Here is an 18945-nt window from a genome sequence, read left to right on the forward strand (position 1 = left end):
TAGACTAAGTGGTGAATGTACAGAAAAGTTTGAATTGTGGAGGTGTAAAGAACTAAATTAAGTGTTCTGGATGTTCTTCAGACAGCATGAGATCCCTTCTAAATTTCACAAAGTTTACAGTGTTAAATGTCAGTTTGATTTTCAGGATTCTAAAAATGTCTTAGTTCCTAAACGTAGCCCTATCAACTATAACCAGCGTGTCATTGAAACTTTCAAGTGAAATATTGCTTAATCTAATTTAGACACATATTTTTTTGTTGTAATCCGTAAATAGACCTTTTCCCTTTTTTTAATACCTAACTTTTACATTTGCTTTAGGTCACGACAGTTGTGTAGAGCTCCTCCTGGAACAGGAAGTTTTCCAGAAAATGGAAGGAAATTCTTTCAGTCCATTGCATTGTGCTGTGTAAGGAAGTGCAAAATTATTCTTCATAGATTTCATTGCTGTATTTAACAAAAGATTTATCATTCTGTAAATAACAGCCTGTTTAATTCCTTATAGGATAAATGACAATGAAGGTGCTGCAGAAATGTTAATTGATACACTGGGTGCTGGTATTGTAAATTCAACAGATTCAAAAGGAAGGTAAGTGTGTAAATGCACAGTGGACCAATGTTTGTAATGTAATAGAGTGGCTCTCCTAAATTCTATAATCGTTTGGGGGTTTTGTATTTACTACTTACATTAATTCCCCCTTCCCTCTGTTTTTATTCTTTGAAGAATTCTTTTTTTATTCTGTGCTAGAAATAAATTTTAGATTTTTAAAAATCCTGTTCTGATTCAATAAACTTGAATTGGCTTTTTATTAAATAGGCAGGTTTGAGCATGTTTTAAATTGTATCATTTTGTGGATAGTATTTTACGCGTATTTTATTTTTTCTGAATCAAATTGTATCTCTATGTATCTAACAACATAGAGGGAATTATTTGAAACCTGAAGGTGACCTTCTAAAGGCAGCAGTCACAACTCCACCAATACTGATTTCAAAGGATCAGTGACAGCAACTGCCAGTCTTCTGTATCTGCAGGATCACAGTCAGCATGCCCCTTTGAATGAAGTAGACAGCATAGCTGAACATGGCCATATTGTCTTTTGATCTGTTGTAGAACTCCTCTTCATGCAGCAGCTTTTACAGATCACGTTGAGTGTCTACAGCTTCTGCTTAGTCACAATGCTCAAGTAAATGCTGTAGATTCTTCTGGGAAAACACCTTTAATGATGGCTGCAGAAAACGGACAGACAAATACAGTTGGTAAAGAGAAAGCTTTATATATTTCTGCTCTTAAGTTTGTTAATCTTGCTATGGGTCAAGTTGCCTTATATTTAACATTCTTGTGGATATGTTTTGTCAAAATTATGTTTTCATTTTGCACAAATGTAAGCCCTTAAGACTTTAAGGAATACACTTTTAGCTAATACAAATCTTTATTTCCGCAGAGGTGCTGGTTAGCAGTGCTAAGGCTGATCTGACTTTGCAAGACAGTTCTAAGAACACAGCACTCCATTTGGCTTGCAGCAAGGTGTGTGTGCAGTCTGACTTAGCTTTGTGTTATCAAGCACTGTTTGCAAATATTAACTTGTTACTTTGAAAAGGCATTCAAAGCGATTTTTGAAGAGCATTGTTATATGACAAGTGTTTGTTCTGTATTAAGGGTCATGAAACTAGTGCCTTGTTAATACTGGAGAAGATTACAGATAGAAACCTCATCAATGCCACCAACGCAGCCTTGCAAACGTACGTATCAGCAGTGAGTGTGTTTTACAGATGAGTTTTTGGTATGTTTCTGCTAAAACCAGTATCTTACTCATAAAGAGGAATATTTTTCAGAATTTTTTTCCAAATTGGTTGAATTTTGATTGAATTGCTTAACAGGTACCAAGAGTTTAACTGACTTGAAGTGAAATGGTGTTTTGTTCATACTTCAAAGTTCTAGTTTTAGCTGAGTGAAAGGGATGATAAATAAATCTTACAGTATTGTGATTCAGGGAATCCTGTGTGGAATTACTGCAATCCGCTGAGATTACCTGTAAACCAATATTCTTCTGCTTTATAAACTATCTAATTTTTCAATTAAAATTCACTTCAGTTAACAACTCATTGGAGGGAAACTAAGACTTGCTTTTCAAAGCTAGCTAATAAAAAACCTAGCTGAAGTATGCTTTTATTCTTCAGCATGCTTTCTGCTAGGAAAAGACACTTATTGCTACTAGGAGGAAAGACTATTTTCTATTAAATATTAAATATGGAGAATATAGTGTTCTTAATGCTTCCTGAAGATCATCTCTCAAGTAGAATTAAGCCTATTTTGTTAGCCCGATTATAAGGAACACTGAAAAATGTAGTGGTATATCATACTGGGAAATATATTTTAGGTTGGGCTGTTAAAATTACTCTTCTGTGTTTTTTTCGTTTTAAAGAATGTATTTGTGTTATAGGCAATATTTGACACCTGACATGTAGCTGAGTTACGTACAGGAATTGTTAGACTGCTCGAGTAATGCTTTCACAGACCATTTAGGAAAAAAAAACGCCACAACTTGTAAGCAACTTGTGTATTTTCTGGCCTTACATCCCTTCTGGAATCTCTCGTTCAAATTCCTAGAGTTCTTCCAGCTATTCTCAGAGATCTGCTTGAACTAAGGAGTTAAGATAGTAAGACTTCTTCCTCTGCTCTTGCTGCTCACCATGGTGCACCTCAGGCAGCATGAAATAACCAGAAAGCAGAAAAGGGATTCATTGCCCCATTTCTGGCTTGAAGGTGGGCATATCTTGGGAGGAGGAAAAGCAAAAATGAGATGGGAACAGAAGTAGGAAAGTATGCTACCACAGGCTCATCTAATTCCACCCACATGCCTTGGCTCATATAGTCTAATCAAGAGATGTCATGGGGAAAAATAGGTACATATTCGCACCTCCATGAAACGTTTATATAAATTTCAAGATTTTAACAGTTGTTTAAAATATTACTGGTTAAGCAAATGTTTTTTAATTATTAAACTGACTTTCTAAACAGCTTTCATCATAAACAATGTACTACTTTGTGCCAAGATAAGCATTACAATTGTTGGCCTCTATTTTAATTACAGTACATTTTTCAGTATCTCTGTGGTGTGCAGTAGTTCTTGAATTTTAATACTTTAATATAAGCACCATAGATGCAGCTTCTCCTAATTCTATCTTTTGCATTTTTGGTCTCTAAGTAAGGCACTTGTTTCCAGATCAAAATATAGTTCACAGTTAATTCAAACAATTTTAAGAGTCTCAAAATGAATGAAGAGCAATATAAAGCAGAAAGGAAGTAAGCTGCTTATTCTGTTTCCTACTGAGTGGTGGTAGGGTTTTATTTAAGCCAGTGGGAACCAATTTTGAAAAACTGTTGCATTTGAAAAAGATATAATTAGAATATTTGAGGTAAAGCTACACTTGATAGATCAAGTCACCACAAAACAGGGTTATGGTTAATAGTTTGAGGGTTTGAAAAGTAATTTGTTTTCCCTGCTTTGTGCATTACATTGTAAAATAATTTTTTCATTTCTAGTCACAGTGGAAGATAGTGGTTTCTAAAAGGCAGATTGATGAAATGCTTCTGCATCTCTTAAGCGTTTACATGCAATAAAATTACTACCATTCTGCCATTACTATTCTAATGATTATTGCCAGTGACATGGAGTAACTCTCGAATGTGATGATATCTGTTACAACAGTTCAGTGAAGGATTTATCAACAGTAAGGTACCAGATGTTTCTAAATTTTTAACGTGATAAAGTTCATAAGCAGGCAGGTCTCTTCCAGTAGCTACTTCCTCACTGTGTGGTACCATAAAAAGAAGAAAGTAAGTGCACAATTGTTATTGTACAGTTTCTTTGCAATAAGACAAGAGATTTGCTGGTTTTGCCATCTTAGATATTATATCTACAATATTTATATAATGTGTAAGTAACATACCAGTATAAATACTTCAATAATTGTTTCACTAGATGCAAGCTACCTGTCTTACTTAGTATCTTGTTCTAAGGTTTATATACCAGTTTGCTTGTCTTCACAGACCTCTGCATGTTGCTGCTCGGAATGGACTAACGGTTGTAGTTCAAGAGCTTTTAGGGAAGGGAGCAAGTGTACTTGCTGTAGATGAAAATGGTAAGAATAAATTCAACTTTGTTTCCCCATAAGGAACTGTGGTTTTAAATTCAGCTCACTGAAAAGCAATAACCCTTTGGGAATTTCATATGAGCCTTGCAGTAGGCTTCCCCATAGAAAAAAATGTGTTGTGTTGGTGATGGATCATTTTAGCAAAGCAGCAGAAGTGTAAAGGGAGTGAAAACTTTCAGAACAATGCAGGTCATGGCATAGAAATTTTTGGTTTGCATTTGTGGTTTTATAATGAATACACTAGCTCTGGCATACTGGAGACGGTCAAAAAAAATGTAACGCTCAAAGTAAAATATAACTTTCAGCTGTTAAGAAGCTGGATTGAGTTGCCATCTATTTTGTCACAGTAGGTATATTGCTGTTAGTTTTTAAAAGCAAGTATGAGTTACAGATCTCAGTTACTGGTCTCAAGCTTCTGGCTCTTCAGGGGTTTTTGGCACATAGAAGTAAGAAAAAATAACTGCTTTATCACAGAGAATAAATCCTATACCTTGTAAGAACAAAAGGAAATTAGATCTACTGACTTCTTATTTGCATCTTTTCACGTAAGACATCTGTAGTCCTCCAAAGCTATGCTTTTAAAAGCGTAAGAGCTCCTGCTCTTATGCCATACCCCAGCGTGTCTTAAATGAAAGCAGTAGCTGGGGTTTGCAGCAGGGAGGGGTTGGGATTTCTTTGCTTTTGGGGTTTTGTTTTGGTTTGGTTTTGTTGTTTTTTTCCCCCAGAAGGGATGTACCTAATTAACAGTTCTAACTATATTTCCAGTTTGGAAAGTTTTTCCTCTCTTAATGTTTACTGTGACTTTCTCTGTGTCTTTCTCAAATTACACTGCTGAAAGTGACTTGGGTGATTTAAAGATCACCCCTTGCCTAAAATAGGGTGCAGGGGTAACTGCTAAATGAAACTCCGTAAAATTAAAAGACTGGAAAACATACCTTTATTATTTGTTTCTCATCACAAGTATGCTAACTGGACATATTGTTTGTATTTTTGTGGGCTTTTCATGTGCAGCCAGCCAGTCCCTTGTTAGGGTGGATCTTTGACATAACAGGGAAAAAAAGTTGTTTGTATAGAAGTCACAGTTCTCTGGCAGCCTGGGGACCTAACTGCAATATGTTAAACTTCTTTTTAATTCTGCTCGTATTTCAAATTTTAAAGTAACTCTGAGTGCTACCTAATCTAGTTCCTCACTGTGGTTCTTAACTTTTCTTTCTAATAGCAATTGCTTTGTTTATAAAATTTTAAGCAGCCTTGAGAATATTCATAATGAATTCTTCTTCTGTTGGATGAATGTGCCAGCTTAAACTACAGTATGTGCAAAGTGATGAATACTTCGAGCTGTGAGAGAGCAAGGGAAATTTTCGTGGGATTTATCAATCTATTCCACCTGTCACTGTAATTTTTTCTTCATTCTTAGAAGTATTAGTATATCAGCAGGCTTTCAAACCTGTTGCGAAAGTTTTCTTGATTTCCATAGCACCTGAATATTTTGCATCACAACACTGACATTTTCTTACTTTTGCATAGCTCAAGATAATTTCAGTGATCTGCCACGCAAGCTTGGCATTTCAGATAGAATTAGATGAAATTGGAGGTAAAGTTTTAGTTAGTGTTTTACATGGAAGTGTGTCTTGATCTATGGAATGTGTAATCAGCAGAACCTCAGCTGGTATGGAGTGGTGATCCCCTTTTTGTCTCTGAAGTTGCTGCTTTCTGTAAAGGCTGCATTGACCTTTTTTAGAAGCAGTCTTTATTTGTATCTGTATCTGTATAAAACTACTTTATTGTCCTCTGCTGCTATATCTGGGCTACAGAAAATTATTGAAAAACATGAGCTTTGGAAAAAACTAACATCACTCCAATTCTCTGCATTTCAGTTTATAAATAACTTCTACTATATTTAAAACTCTAGATTTGAAGTCATATTGCTTTTGTTACAGAGCATCTCTTAGTGTGGCGAGATCACTTTTTGAGATGTTTAAGAACTGATGTCTTTGGAAAAAATGTAATCCTCTTGATTCTCAAAAGATTAAATGCAACTGAAACAGCAAATTAACTGTCCAGTATACTTCCCAAAAGTAGTCCTGTTGATGGTTCATTCTCACTTCTGTATCAGTTCTCACTCGAATCTCTCAGTTCTTTTCCCACGTTTCCACACCTGTCTTGATGAAACTTTGCCATCACCCACATCTACAAAAAATTCTGTTGAATTGTACGTTATTTATGCAAGTTTACCTGTCTTAAAAGAAATTACTAGCTTTTTCTTTCATTGGACACCTGCTGAAGTTTTAATTTTGGTCACTCAACAACTTTTCAAGTTTTTTTTGTTTCGGGTTTTTCCACTGCTATTTAACTAACTAGGCTAGCTAAATTTCCTGGTACAATCTGTATTAATGTGCACCACAGTAGTGAGAGGAGGCATTCCTAACTCCGGAGACTGACATAGCATGGAGGTTTCTCTTATTTTCTGGATTCACCATTACAGTGATCACTGGCTTTTCAAGCTTCTAAAAAAATAAAAGAGGGGGGGGCGGGAATAATTATTTCTTGTCTAGTTCTACTTCCTTTACTTGTATTCTAGTTTATATTGGAGATCTCCAGTTTTCTGGAAGGAATTTTTCTTGTAAATGTTTGCAAGATGACTCATGCCTCAGATGACTTCCTTCTCTTTCCCAAGTGTAAGACTTCATTCAGTTTATCTTGAGAACTGTCTTTGCACTGACCGCATTAATAACCCTCTGATTTTCCTGTAGGTACCTTCATGGAAACTTTCAAGCCCCAGGGGAGGGAGCAGCTCTGCGTTTGGGCAGGGGAAGCCCTGGTCTTAAGTCCATGTCCACCACTTAGGCTCTGTTTTCTCTTGTGTGAGGAAGCTGCTTCACCTCACTCTGCTTCTGTTGCCCTGTCTATAAATGAAGACAGTGATAGATTTTTTTTTTTTGTGCTGTGAAAGCTTACACAATACAAGTACAGATTATGGGGAACATTATATGAGAACTGAGTAAGAGTATTTCAGTGGAGTTGGTACCTTTGCCAACATCTTATTAAAAGAACGTGTAAAGTATTTATACCTATTGTTACCCTGACATATGAATGATCAGTTTGCAGTTGTTTAAGGGACCTAAAATACCATTTGTTCTTATAATTTTAAAATAATACAGACAAAAATAAAGTGGTGGAGGACGCAGATGTCAGTCTTTCATGGCTCAAGCAGTTACTTAATTTTGCGATGTCTAAGGCAAGAATAAAACTGTGATATTTTATTCCTAGTTATGAAAGCCAGAAGCTTAAGATCTACAATCAAATATTAGTATAAATACTGTTTTTAGAGAATTTTTAAAAGAATCAAGTAATCTCTTTAATCTTTACGTTGGCCTTCAATGTTTTTTGTGATGAACTGGGATGCTCAAAGGTAGCTGGTGACTGCTCGTTTTTCTTCTTCGAACTTTTATCAAATCATGTGATAATCATCAAATTCGTGAAAGAAATGCTGTTGAGTATGGCCAGCTTGACTAAACTTACCTTGTGTGTCATCTTACCTTTATACAATCTCCAGCAACTGTAGATATTAAATTGTGTGCATCTGAGTATCAATGCTGAGCCTTCTGTTCTGCCTGACGTGCCTGAAATGCAGTCTTCATCCGAGTGTAGCAAGCTCTGGCCCTTGCTTCTGAACCCTCTCAAAATGTACCTCTTCTGCAGACTGTCTCTGTTAACTCTGAGCTGTTTAAGTGCTGTGATACCTTACTAGCAAGGAAAACATCTGCTGCTCTGCACTTCTGTACGGCCCTGTCGCATGGTCAGCTAGTGTGTTTTGTGCTTGAATTACCTGTGTGTTTCCTTGGATTGTATGCTCCTTTGGGCAGGGACTGTTGTCTTACTCTGTTCCAAGCATCAAGCACAAGGTCTGTCCTGAGCAAATAATAGTTCAGCTGCAAGATTGTCTGTCCCCTGCTTGCTGTTTTCTTAATTTCTAGCTACAATTGTTTTCCATAATGTGCCTACTTGTTTAAAACTCATGTGCAATTGTACAACATGGTAACTACTCCTGAGCTTTATCCTAACACTTGATCTGGATCTACTTCTACAATAAAGATGACTCCTTAGCAGTTGAAACACTTGCTGGTAGAACAGGCATTGCCTCATTCTCCATGCCGTCCTAAGGTCTGGATAGAAATCCATCATGCGGTTTGCTTTAAAGCCATCTATTATTTAAAATTATTTCTGTGTTTTTTACCTGGATGTTGTACACCTGTAAGCTGTGGACTGGGGGTAGTGCAGGACTTCACACTCCCAAATGTACCTGAACATGAGTCTTCCTGTTAGCTCGTTGTGGGCATATCTGTCGCACGCAGTGAGAGTTACTGCAAGGGTGCTACAGGGTGATCTGGCCACCCACTCCTGTGTGGAGCCAGGTGAGGAAACTTACTTTGGTCTTGGCAGCAGAATTAGCTGTTATCTGTGGTTGTACTTATGTGACTGCCATGCTTCCAGAGCTGCTGTTGTCACCACCAGTTACAGTGCCTCGGGGTTGTAGATACATCCTGAGACCTGTGCCAAAACTTATCCGCAGGTGCCTTGCTGAGTGATTAAGCCTAAAGCCTGAGACAGGAGCGATGCGCGGATCTCCACTGAGGAGAATTTGAAGCGTTTTTCTTGACGTTTAATGAGTAGAGGCAAGTACATAGGGAAGGGGGAAGCTGCAAAAGGAGAAATGTTGGAGGATTATTAGAGCCACAGTTACCCAGAAGAGATTTCACAGCTACGTGACCTGACTGCAAATCATTCCATGGCCTGAGACTTCCTGCATTTGCGGGTTGTCACAGTAGTGTTGCCTGGCAGGAGTTTGGCCGGACCAGTTGGGCAACCAAGAGGAGTAGTTTCTCTCTGCAAGTCCTAGCCTACTAATCCAGCTGGCATTTCCTTAAACTTCTGTGGATTTCTTAATTGATATCCCTCAAATAAAAGTTAGACGTTGGCTGTATAGTTTATATTACTGTATATTGTAATAAAGTATAAGTTGATTGAAATTGTATGCTCTGCCTTTTCAATTAACTGGCCCTGATGCTTTAGCCAGTTTATTATTGAGACAGGACAGTCTTATTAAAATAACTATCTGTAATGAACAGCTGTATGGAAGCTTCTGAATGAAGAAATGTTTAACATGTTGAGCTGTAGTTTCTGCAGTGGCTCTCTAGTGAATGCCTTCACCCATGTTGGCTGCCATTAGTCTCTCCTTAGCCAGATGACGTCCTCACCGTTTTCAAATCCAGGCTTTTCTCGCTGGCCTAGAGTGTCTGACTGTGCTTAACAAAACAACTATATCTCTGTTTCAAAGCCCACTAACTTCTGGGTTGTTTTTGTAAAAAATTCTAATTGATAATGCATTTAATTTTATGTTCTTTTTTTTTTTTAACAGTGCAGAACTAAGCAATATAAAATACTTTTGCAGCTGAAAGATGACATGATCTTGGAGAAATTTTTACATTGTCTTTATTTTAAATGAAGGTTTTGTTTTTTCTTGACTTTCTAGGTTACACACCAGCTTTGGCCTGTGCGCCCAATAAGGATGTGGCTGATTGCCTAGCTCTCATTCTGGCCACGATGATGCCTGTTTCATCAAGCAGCACGTTACCTTCCCTTACATTCAATGCCATTAATCATTATACCAACGCCTCAAAAACTGTCACCTTTGATTCCTTGCCAATCATGAGGAGTGACCATAGCTCTTACTGTACTTTCAACAACATTGGCAGGGAAGATGGCTACCCATATACAGAAGAAGACGAACTCAATGACTCAGATTCTGAGACCTATTAGAAGCTCCATTTTGTAGGTCTGAAGAGTGAACCCTCACGCTGGAAGGTCAGACTTGTGCTTTTGGAAAAAAGCTATCAGTGTTTGAATGCAAAAAGAGGACAGACCTTTGAGAAGATGTTTTTTATTGTGATTGCATATAAAAAAAAATCTGTGAGACTCTAGGAAGATTTCTAAGAGCATATTTTGCAGAAGAAGCATAAATTCTTGAGTAAGTACTTGGAATCCATGGCAAAAAAAAAAAAAAAAAAAAAAAGAATGTCAAAACTGTTTTACTTAACTGTATTCTACCATTCTGTTTCTGGTGCCGGGAGTAATTTCTGCAGACTGGGCACCCTACTTGATGTAAATGAACAACACTATTGTACAACAAGGATGCTAGATTCAAATATTATCAACAAAACTAAAACCATTTTGAAGGCAATAAATGAGTTTGGTACAGTAGGCATTGTTTGTGCTGCAAATTGCCAAAGGACCAAATAACTTAAAAGATTTTTTTTTTTTTTTTAAATTAAATACCTTTTTGTGAAAACTGGAATATAGGTTATTTGAGAAGTTGTTTTAACCAAACCTTAATTACTTCTGGAAAAGAAGCTTAGATTTGGTTTTAATGTTGATTTTTTTTTTTTTTTTTTTTTTTAAATCATCTGAAAGCCTTCCGACACTATTAAATGTACCATGAAAGAAAGCAGATGTACTTTTAAGTTTTGTTTTCTTTTTCTTTTAGGAGAAATGAAAACGAACTTGTCATACTTTTATAATACTAAAATTAAACCAGCTAACAAGGTGAAGTCAGGGTGAAAAATGTACAGTGTAATAAACAAGGGAAGGGGTGGGAGATGTGGGAGGGAAGCAGTAATTGTTGCACAGTTTTAGATTTTTTTAACTTTTGGGTTTGGGATTGAGATTTTTTTAATTTAAAAATACTCGAGTAACTTGGAAACTATGAAACTGCATAAAAAATTGAAATGTCTTGATAACTCTGTTGTGACTGAGAGTTCTTTTTGATAATTTGTCCACTTCCTTACATCATAAATTTGTATGTAAGATTAAAATTGTATATCCCTATCACTTTTTTTTTTAAACCCTGGAGTTACAAGGTGGGGGGAGGTGAATTTAAAAGTATATTTCCCTATTAGAAAAAAAAGTACAGTGTCTGGTCTGTGGGAAGAGCTGTGTATCTTTGTTGTGCTCCATTTAGAAAATAAACAGCAGAAACAGGTCCCTGTAATGTAGTTCAGACTTGCCCGAAGATTTTTTTTTTAATTTATAACAGACTACTGTGTTTTTTTTAATTGCCTGAAGAATGAAAAACTGACATAAGTAAGCTGAAGTTTTGTCTGTTAAATATGAATATTTACTTTATTTGGCTCTGCTTTAACTATAACTGTTACTTTTCAAGTGAATTTGTTTATGTACATGCAAGGAATCCTTGCATGTCCTGGTAAAGTACAAATAAATTACTACAAACTGATTCCAATTTCCTTTTTATCTTTTGTATTGTGAAACTGGAAATCTTTATGATATTGTAAATTATCAGCTGGTTTTCTGAACATAGTGTGGAAACACGGGACAATATTTTGATCTATTTGATAATTTTGTGGGTTTTTTGAAGAATTAATGAGCATGTACATAGAAATAGTTACTGCTTGAATACTGTATTTACCTGCACTCTTTCAGTACTTCAAGATTCCTGTATATTTTACGGAGTATAATAAAACCCAAATGTGAGTTCTACTAATGAATAATTTATTTGTATCTACTAAGCATTAATGACAGTCTCTTTTGTTGAACTGTTAGAATTTATAAAATCTACTTCACAAAGGCTTTCCCAGCATTTTAATTGTAAAATGAAGGTGAGCTATTTAAATTTAAAGTAATTTTAAATGTTAAATTACTTCATTATTCCTTTAGGCTTCCTTTCTTAACCATTTGTGCCTGTGTTCATTGTTTATATATGCAGTATGTTTGTCTGTGAGCAGAATTAGATGACTTCAGGGAGATCCTGATTTCTGCATTTTCTTCCCTCTGAATCTCTCAAAGTATAGGGCTATGCGGGAGTGGTGTATGTGCCTCAGCTGAGCATGCAGGCAGCGCTCAAAAGATCCATATTGGCCTGTCTTGAGATTCACTGCATCTATTTAAATACAAAGGTTGAAGCAGCACAGACCCATTTTTCCTTATACACTTGTGGAAAATCTGAATCAAAATGCCAGGTAGCATGCCTGTTATTTAAAAGGTAACAATTGCATATTTCTGTTAATGCAACTGTCCAATTTGTGTTGCTTCAAAGGAACTGTGAGAAGATTGTATTAATAGGCCTTCATTATCTGTGCTAACTTCTGTTTGACTTCAGGACGAGCTGTTACCTCCGCGTGTGGTGTCTGTAGCCATAGGGCAGCTTACAGGAGGGGATGTTCCTGTCGTCTTTGAAAAATTAGCAGGGCAGTAGAGACTGAGAACTATTCATGTCCACTGTGTGCCTGGGTGATAGAGGAGAGAAAGCTCAGAAGGCGCCAGTTTAAAAGTTAAAAGATTTGGATATGGAGTACAGGCAAATGCAGAAAACAGTGCTGTTGAACACCTTTGTTTCCTTATGTCAATCAGAAATTGTGCTGCTTTTTCATTTCATTACTGCTCACCTCTTGAGGAAGAAAACTTCTTTGCTGCATTAAATTGCATTATTTTTAAATTAAGTTCTGTGAACTTTTTAGAGCTGAAGAGCTGTCTTTTTTTATTACAAATTGTTAATTCCATTTGGAATTCAGAGTTACATGATTTGTGTATCTCATCTATTTCATCATTAGAATTTATTCAGTGAGCCTGTAGATTGCAATTTGCATGCATTTGTTATTCCTATTTTAAAAAAAAACCAAAACTCCATAACTACCTGGCAGTATGCGTAGGACAGTAATTGTGTCTTGTAAGTGATAATTGGGACTATTATTAGAATATGGTCTTATTCCAAAAATGGAACGTGATTTGTTTAAAGAACATGCTACTGTGGTCAGAGACCACTTTCTTAATGAGAGGTCAAGGAACAGAAAGTTCCTTGTTTCTGTAAAACAAATAATAATGTCTGTGGCTGGTAGAGTTTTTTTGTTGTTTTTGTTTTTTTTTAAAAAAAGGTGTTCATATCTCAGTGGAGGCCTGTTCATTTCCAGAAAATTATATTGGAACCTCCATCTTTCTAAAAGAAATCTTCCTCTTTTTGTACAGATGAATAAGGCACGGTTATTGTTACAACCTTCTTCCAAACAATCTGTCGGATTTTCACCAAGAGAGAGCAGTGAGCCTTGGCTGGACCACTGAAGCAGTATATTAGAATAAAAGAAACCCTTTTTATCCTGGGGGAAAAAAAAATCGAATGGACTTCAGGAATGAGAACAACTAGCTCTGCTCAGCTTTCTGTGTACTCTGACTGCAGGCATGTTTTATGGGTTTTTCAGTTCTCAGGATAAATGTTCTGCAGGAGAAAATGCCACGTTAGTATTAACCTCCCAGGCTGAGCTGTTACTTTTAGAGTCTAGTGTGGTAGCGTAAATGCTCAATGCTGTTAAAATGAAGAATCAGTCTGTCTCCCCCACCCCGAGTGACCCCACTGAAATCAAAAAGATTTTTCTTGTAATTTCTTACAAAAACTTGACACCTCTGTGTCTCCTGCTTTATATTTCCTCCTAATGCTCTTTATTGCTTCCCCACCCCTAGATACCTCCAAAATAATCTCATATTTGGAGCAATCAGAGCTAGAAACAGGCACTTTATAAACTTCGATCTTTGTTGTGGTGGGGTTTTTTTCTGGTTGTATATTTTCTGGTTTAAATTCTGACTTGTCTACCAGGCTAAAGAATTAATACATGTTTGCTTAAAAAAAAGTTAAAATTTAAAAATTAATGACTTCGAAGTTTTGCTCCTTTTAACATCTACACAAAGGGCACTAAAGATCCCAAAGCTGTTACCTAAGCTGTATGGAAGACCACTAAAAAGGAGCATGAGCTAATGTTTACAGATTTGTCAACCCAATAATTCTGGTTTTGAGAGGAATTAGCCTTTCTGTCTTGCCCAGAGATTATGTCCATTTAAAGGCAACAACTACTATAGTAATCCAGAATAACATACGCTATTTATATTCTAGTTTACAAAAAAAAAAAAAAAAAGAGAATGTTCGTTAAATCCAGTTGGTTTGAGATAACACAAGTGGTGTTCTGGTAGCTCAGCTTCCTTATTGCAAAAAAAAAAAGTTTGTGGTGACCTTTCTGTGAATCGTGCAACAACTGGGTGAGAGGGTAAGCCTGTAGAAAGATTGTAAGCAACTGTGAATACTGTACAAAAGACTGTTGTCTAGCATATACTTGTGAGACGTTTTTTCATGTGCATCATCATGGAACATTTTTAACAGTACTAGATGTGTCCGGGGAGCCCATACTACTTAATTCCATATTTGGATCAGTGAGGTTCACATCTTAAAAGCAGAAACCTAAATAAAAAGGATAAGTGTTTATGGAAACAGCAGTTCTGGAGAAGGTTCTCTTTGGCTCAGTGTACCACAGGGTGGGTGAGGGAGGTCCGTGGGCTTCCCTGGCGGCAGCTGTAGGAGCAACAGGAGGAGCTGGCAGGAGCACCCTTCTCATCTCCCACCACTTCGCCTGCTCTGTGGCTCTGCCAATGGTACATACCCACTTCCCAAAAGAAATGCCATCGTGCTTTTGGCTAAAAAGCATTGATTCCTGATAGCAATAATTCCTGATAATCTAGTCCTGGTTGGATCAGACTGATAACCTTGGAGAGAAGGGCCTTTATAATCTCTTAATAAGCAGTTTAAACTTTTAACACCACTTCCGTAGGTCTGTATTTAAACTCAGCAAAATCCATTTTAGTATCAGGAGAAAGTATTTAAATTCTTGAAGTTGGTCCAGCAAATTCATATAAATCCAAGATTGACTGGTAATTATTGCCTCTTGTGGTAATCTCTCAATGATTTGTCGTGACTTCCTTATAATGCTTTTATACGCTGCAGAAGCTGATGAGACAGTTGGAGAAGAATTCTTTAGGATTAAACCCTTTTTTTTTATAAATCTGTAGCTATGACTCTAAATTGGACAAGATAGTAATTTATAAAACATGGGTCTCCTTTACAGACTGAAACCTGAGATGTTACATGTGAAGAGATGCAATATAGGCCTCTTTGTTAAGCTGATAGCACTGGCTTTTGTATTTTTCTGGAGTCCTTTTCTCACTATAATATCCATATGTTTTGAAGAATGTTAAGTACAAAGGAAGCACCGTGCATTAATTTGAAATGGCAAAACAACTGGTCATTCTTAAGAAAACATCCTATTGTTATATTTATAATGATCTGTAAGCCTTATCACAAAAATCCTTTCATTTTATTGCCTAACAGGAGAAGCAAACGCCTGGCTGGACTTTGTAAATGTCACCCAGGCCGCTTGTCTGGTCCATGTATCCTCACATAGCTACCGAGCGAAAAGCTGTCTGAAATGGCAGCCTCGGAAAGAGCGTTTGTTTCAGTTGTTCTGTCATCTAGAGCCCAGGAAAATCACAAGAGTGTTTTGGTTTCCTTTCCCTGGGGGAAAAATAGTTACAGATGTGACTAAAATTTTCAAGCTGTGGGCTTTTTCCTGTCTCTACAACTCATCTCTCAATTGAACATTCCTGACGGGGGAAGAAGACGAATGTCCCTACTTGCGTGACTCGAAGACTTCTTGCAACTCTTTCCAACCCAGTATCCCAGTCTCTTTAGCACTGTTATTTGTCTTCAAATAAAGCAGCATCTAAATTATCCATGCTTCCCTAGTGCTGTGTGTTATTTTACATTAGGATAAACTGAGCTCCCTCCATTCCATGCTATGTTTTAGCAATTTTCAAGCCGAGGTTGGAAAAGGTGTTTCACCATGTAACTGTAAACATAGTTGAATAATATGGAACCTAAAGAGCCTTTCAAGCTGTCTTAATATTGTTAGTGTCACTAAATATTTAAAGAGGAGAAAAACACCTTACATTCTCTTTTTTCATTAAAATTGCAATAGAAGCAACCAGAAATTTTGCTATTCAGATTCACAACAGAACAAACCAAACCCTGGCTTCCAAGCCTTGTCAAATGACAGATGTGCAGGTTTTCTTCTCATTGTACCTGAGAGTTGACTTAGTTCACAAAGGTTAAGACACTGAGGTCTCAAATGTTCTTTTATGTTAAAAGAATATATTAGATACCTTAAATAGTTTTAAAGCAAAATCTAAGGATTCATGTCCTATCCTGTCATATATTTCCTATCCCTTGCCAAACTTTGTCATTCAAGCTCTCTGCATAGTTTTCTTAAAATCTTAAAAATCTTTCTTACAATCTATTAACATCTTACTGAATTCAACCTTTCTAATCTCTTCTACCAAGAGTGTGTGATCTGCTGTGGGTAGATCAAACTATCATCTCTGACTTCTGACCTGCGTTGCCTACGCCTGCCCTCCCAGCAGAGGGAGGGAGGAGAGCACAGTGAATCTCTGAAGCACTTCCATTGCCATTGACCGTTAAGAACTTGATTGAGTGGTAACTCTCACTTCAACCTGTGAATCTTTGGGGTTTTCAGGAATGGCATTTGTCACCACTTTTGGTTTGGGTTTATTTTTTTTTTTAACCTACATAAGTGGAGCAGGAGGGGGTAGTTCTTTCTAGCCACTGAATCTGCATGTGTGTAGTAGTGCTGTTTAGGCATTGTTCAGGTCCTCTTTCTGTAACAGTTCTGAAAATGTAATTTTCTTCAGTTGGCTCTTTTATTCACTTTAGATGGTATGTTCTGACGCAGCCAAAGAGGGTGGTCAGTTTTTGCGTTGGTCCTCTTGGGTTTTCCGTGATGCTGGGATGTTCGTTAAACACCTGATGCTGCAAAACACATCACAGCCTGGGCAAGACCATGGTGTGCCTCATGATGATGGCTTCCTCACCTCCGTGTTGATCACAGGAGGCTCCTGAAGCTCAATCCCTTGAGTCTGGTTCACTTCACCTGTAGAGATCTGCCTAAACGAGCTTATGCCTGCTTATGCCCACTTATGCATTGTGAAGATCTCTAATCTGAAGAGATTGTCCCAGTCCGTTACCAATTCCTCAGCCTGTTCACATGCCTCTCAGTAACTTAACTCCAGTGTCCTGTTTGCCACCTGTTCCTTTGGTGTGCTTTCGGGTGATTTCTCTCACTGTAATCAGAGTATCCCCACATCCACCTGGAAAACTCACCGGTCATGTGAATCTCAAAGAAGTGCTGTTACCCCTACTTGGACAGTTCCTCTGATTGTCTTTCCCTTCCCGGGGCAGTGTCAAGGCCCTTTAAAGACAACATCCCCTACTGTCTGTCTCCGACAGGATGTTCCTTTGGTCTCGGTACAAATTCCCAAATCCTGGTTTAATTTAAGTCAACAGACTGAGTGATTTAAAGCTGTTCCAGACTTAAGCTGTACTTCCCATATGTCAAAAGATCCTTCTGTTCTGGTTTGTTTCTGGTTGTGCTCACAGATAGAAACCATTCAGGAAGCTTTAATAAAACTGTTGTATCCATTGAAGAGATGTTAGATGATGGGCTGCGTTACAGTATGTTAAGAGTCTGCCTGTGTGAACATCAGCCTTGCTGAAGGCTTCTCATACCTCCTCAGTAAATGGTACGCAGCTTCACTCTCAGGAACGCCGGGCTGTTTGGGCGCGGTGCTGCATTCAGCAGGGCAGTGCTGGGATTGCTGTTCCAGCGCAGACTTCCAAAACCCGCCCATCGGTGGTGGTGAGTGTCGTAGGTTACTGCCTGGTCACCCTGTTTCAAAACATCTGTTATCACTCAAAGATTGGGATGGTGGGGGGGGGAAGTTACTTATCGGTCACTCTCTATCGTGTCTAGTACAGTCTGTTCTGCTTCTTCCAGTGTCTCTTTACTAAAGGCTGCTTTTTTTGGTGAAGGGAACAAGGTATGAAAACACACTCTAATACTTACGCCTGCTCTCCACAGGGAAGAGCAAAACCATGCAAATGGTAGGGCCAGAATGGATTGTTTTCTAATAGTTTTGACATACCCAAAGTTAGAAGAGGTCTGTAGAACACACTGTGCAAGTATCGCACAGATAAATACATTATTTTTCCTTAAGCATAGCCAAATACGTGTAATGCTATTTACTTGTTCAGCCTAATTTATTGTGATAATAACAGTCTGCTTTGCAACTAAAGCTGAAACAGTATTTAGAGCAAGAGGATGCATGTTTTTCAGCCTACAAAGTGAGGTGGGGAGGCTTGTCCTGAGAGCTGAAATCCTCCAGCCGTTCATTGTTCTTTTCTTTTAGACTTGGTCATTATGGTGCTAGAACCAGAAGCACAATAAGCACCACAAATGCTTTTCTGTTTTACCCTGTATGTTCTGGAATTGGTGCAGCATTCAGCAAGAACACCACTATGGGTGCTGAAGAATTAATGATTTCTAATAACCCTGTAGTGGGATGGCCTACTTCTGCATCAGCAAGTTTATGTCTAACGAGATATAGACATTCCCCCTCCATATTTCTGTCCAATGTATGCTGCAGGATAAACAAACCTGTTAACGCTGCCATATCAAAACGGAGTGTGACTAGGTCCTGGCTCACAGTAATACAGCTTGCAGAAGGAAGGTTTGATAGAGCCCAAGTTCATAAATATGTATATGCTTATTTTGTGTAAATATTTAAGAAACCTTAAGGTAGAAATTCAGCAGTTTCTTGGTTCTTTTGCCTTCTGAAACCAGAAAGCGAGTTAATTCAAAGCAGGAGGTTATTGAGCACCTTTCAGTACGCATACTTGTAGCTGCCATGGTGGTTTGAGTTTGAACACATCTCGGAACTGACTCAGCCCACTGAAATGGCGACTCACACCTCTCCCATGAGCGCTCTGCTCCTCACTGCTCCTCCCGGCCATTGGAAGGCAACTAACAGACTGAGCAACTGGAACGCGAGGAC

The 18945-nt window shown here is 37.8% G+C and overlaps 1 protein-coding gene across 7 annotated transcripts in view; it reads left to right on the forward strand.

Annotated features, from left to right (window-relative positions):
* ANKRD28 (ankyrin repeat domain 28) overlaps positions 1–11706 on the forward strand; it is a 125416-nt gene extending 113710 nt beyond the window's left edge. For 3 of the 7 annotated variants that reach the window (XM_075143466.1, XM_075143461.1, XM_075143460.1), the window contains 7 exons: positions 319–406; positions 503–586; positions 1109–1254; positions 1440–1522; positions 1655–1737; positions 4049–4140; positions 9686–11706. In XM_075143466.1, the coding sequence (XP_074999567.1) occupies positions 319–406; positions 503–586; positions 1109–1254; positions 1440–1522; positions 1655–1737; positions 4049–4140; positions 9686–9972 (863 nt within the window). In that variant the 3' untranslated portion in view covers positions 9973–11706. The other 4 variants (XM_075143465.1, XM_075143463.1, XM_075143464.1 and 1 more) reach the window with 3 other exon arrangements.
* The last annotated feature ends 7239 nt before the right edge of the window (positions 11707–18945 follow it).

Source organism: Calonectris borealis, chromosome 2 (assembly GCF_964195595.1).
Source record: "Calonectris borealis chromosome 2, bCalBor7.hap1.2, whole genome shotgun sequence".
Taxonomy (NCBI): Eukaryota; Metazoa; Chordata; class Aves; order Procellariiformes; family Procellariidae; genus Calonectris; species Calonectris borealis.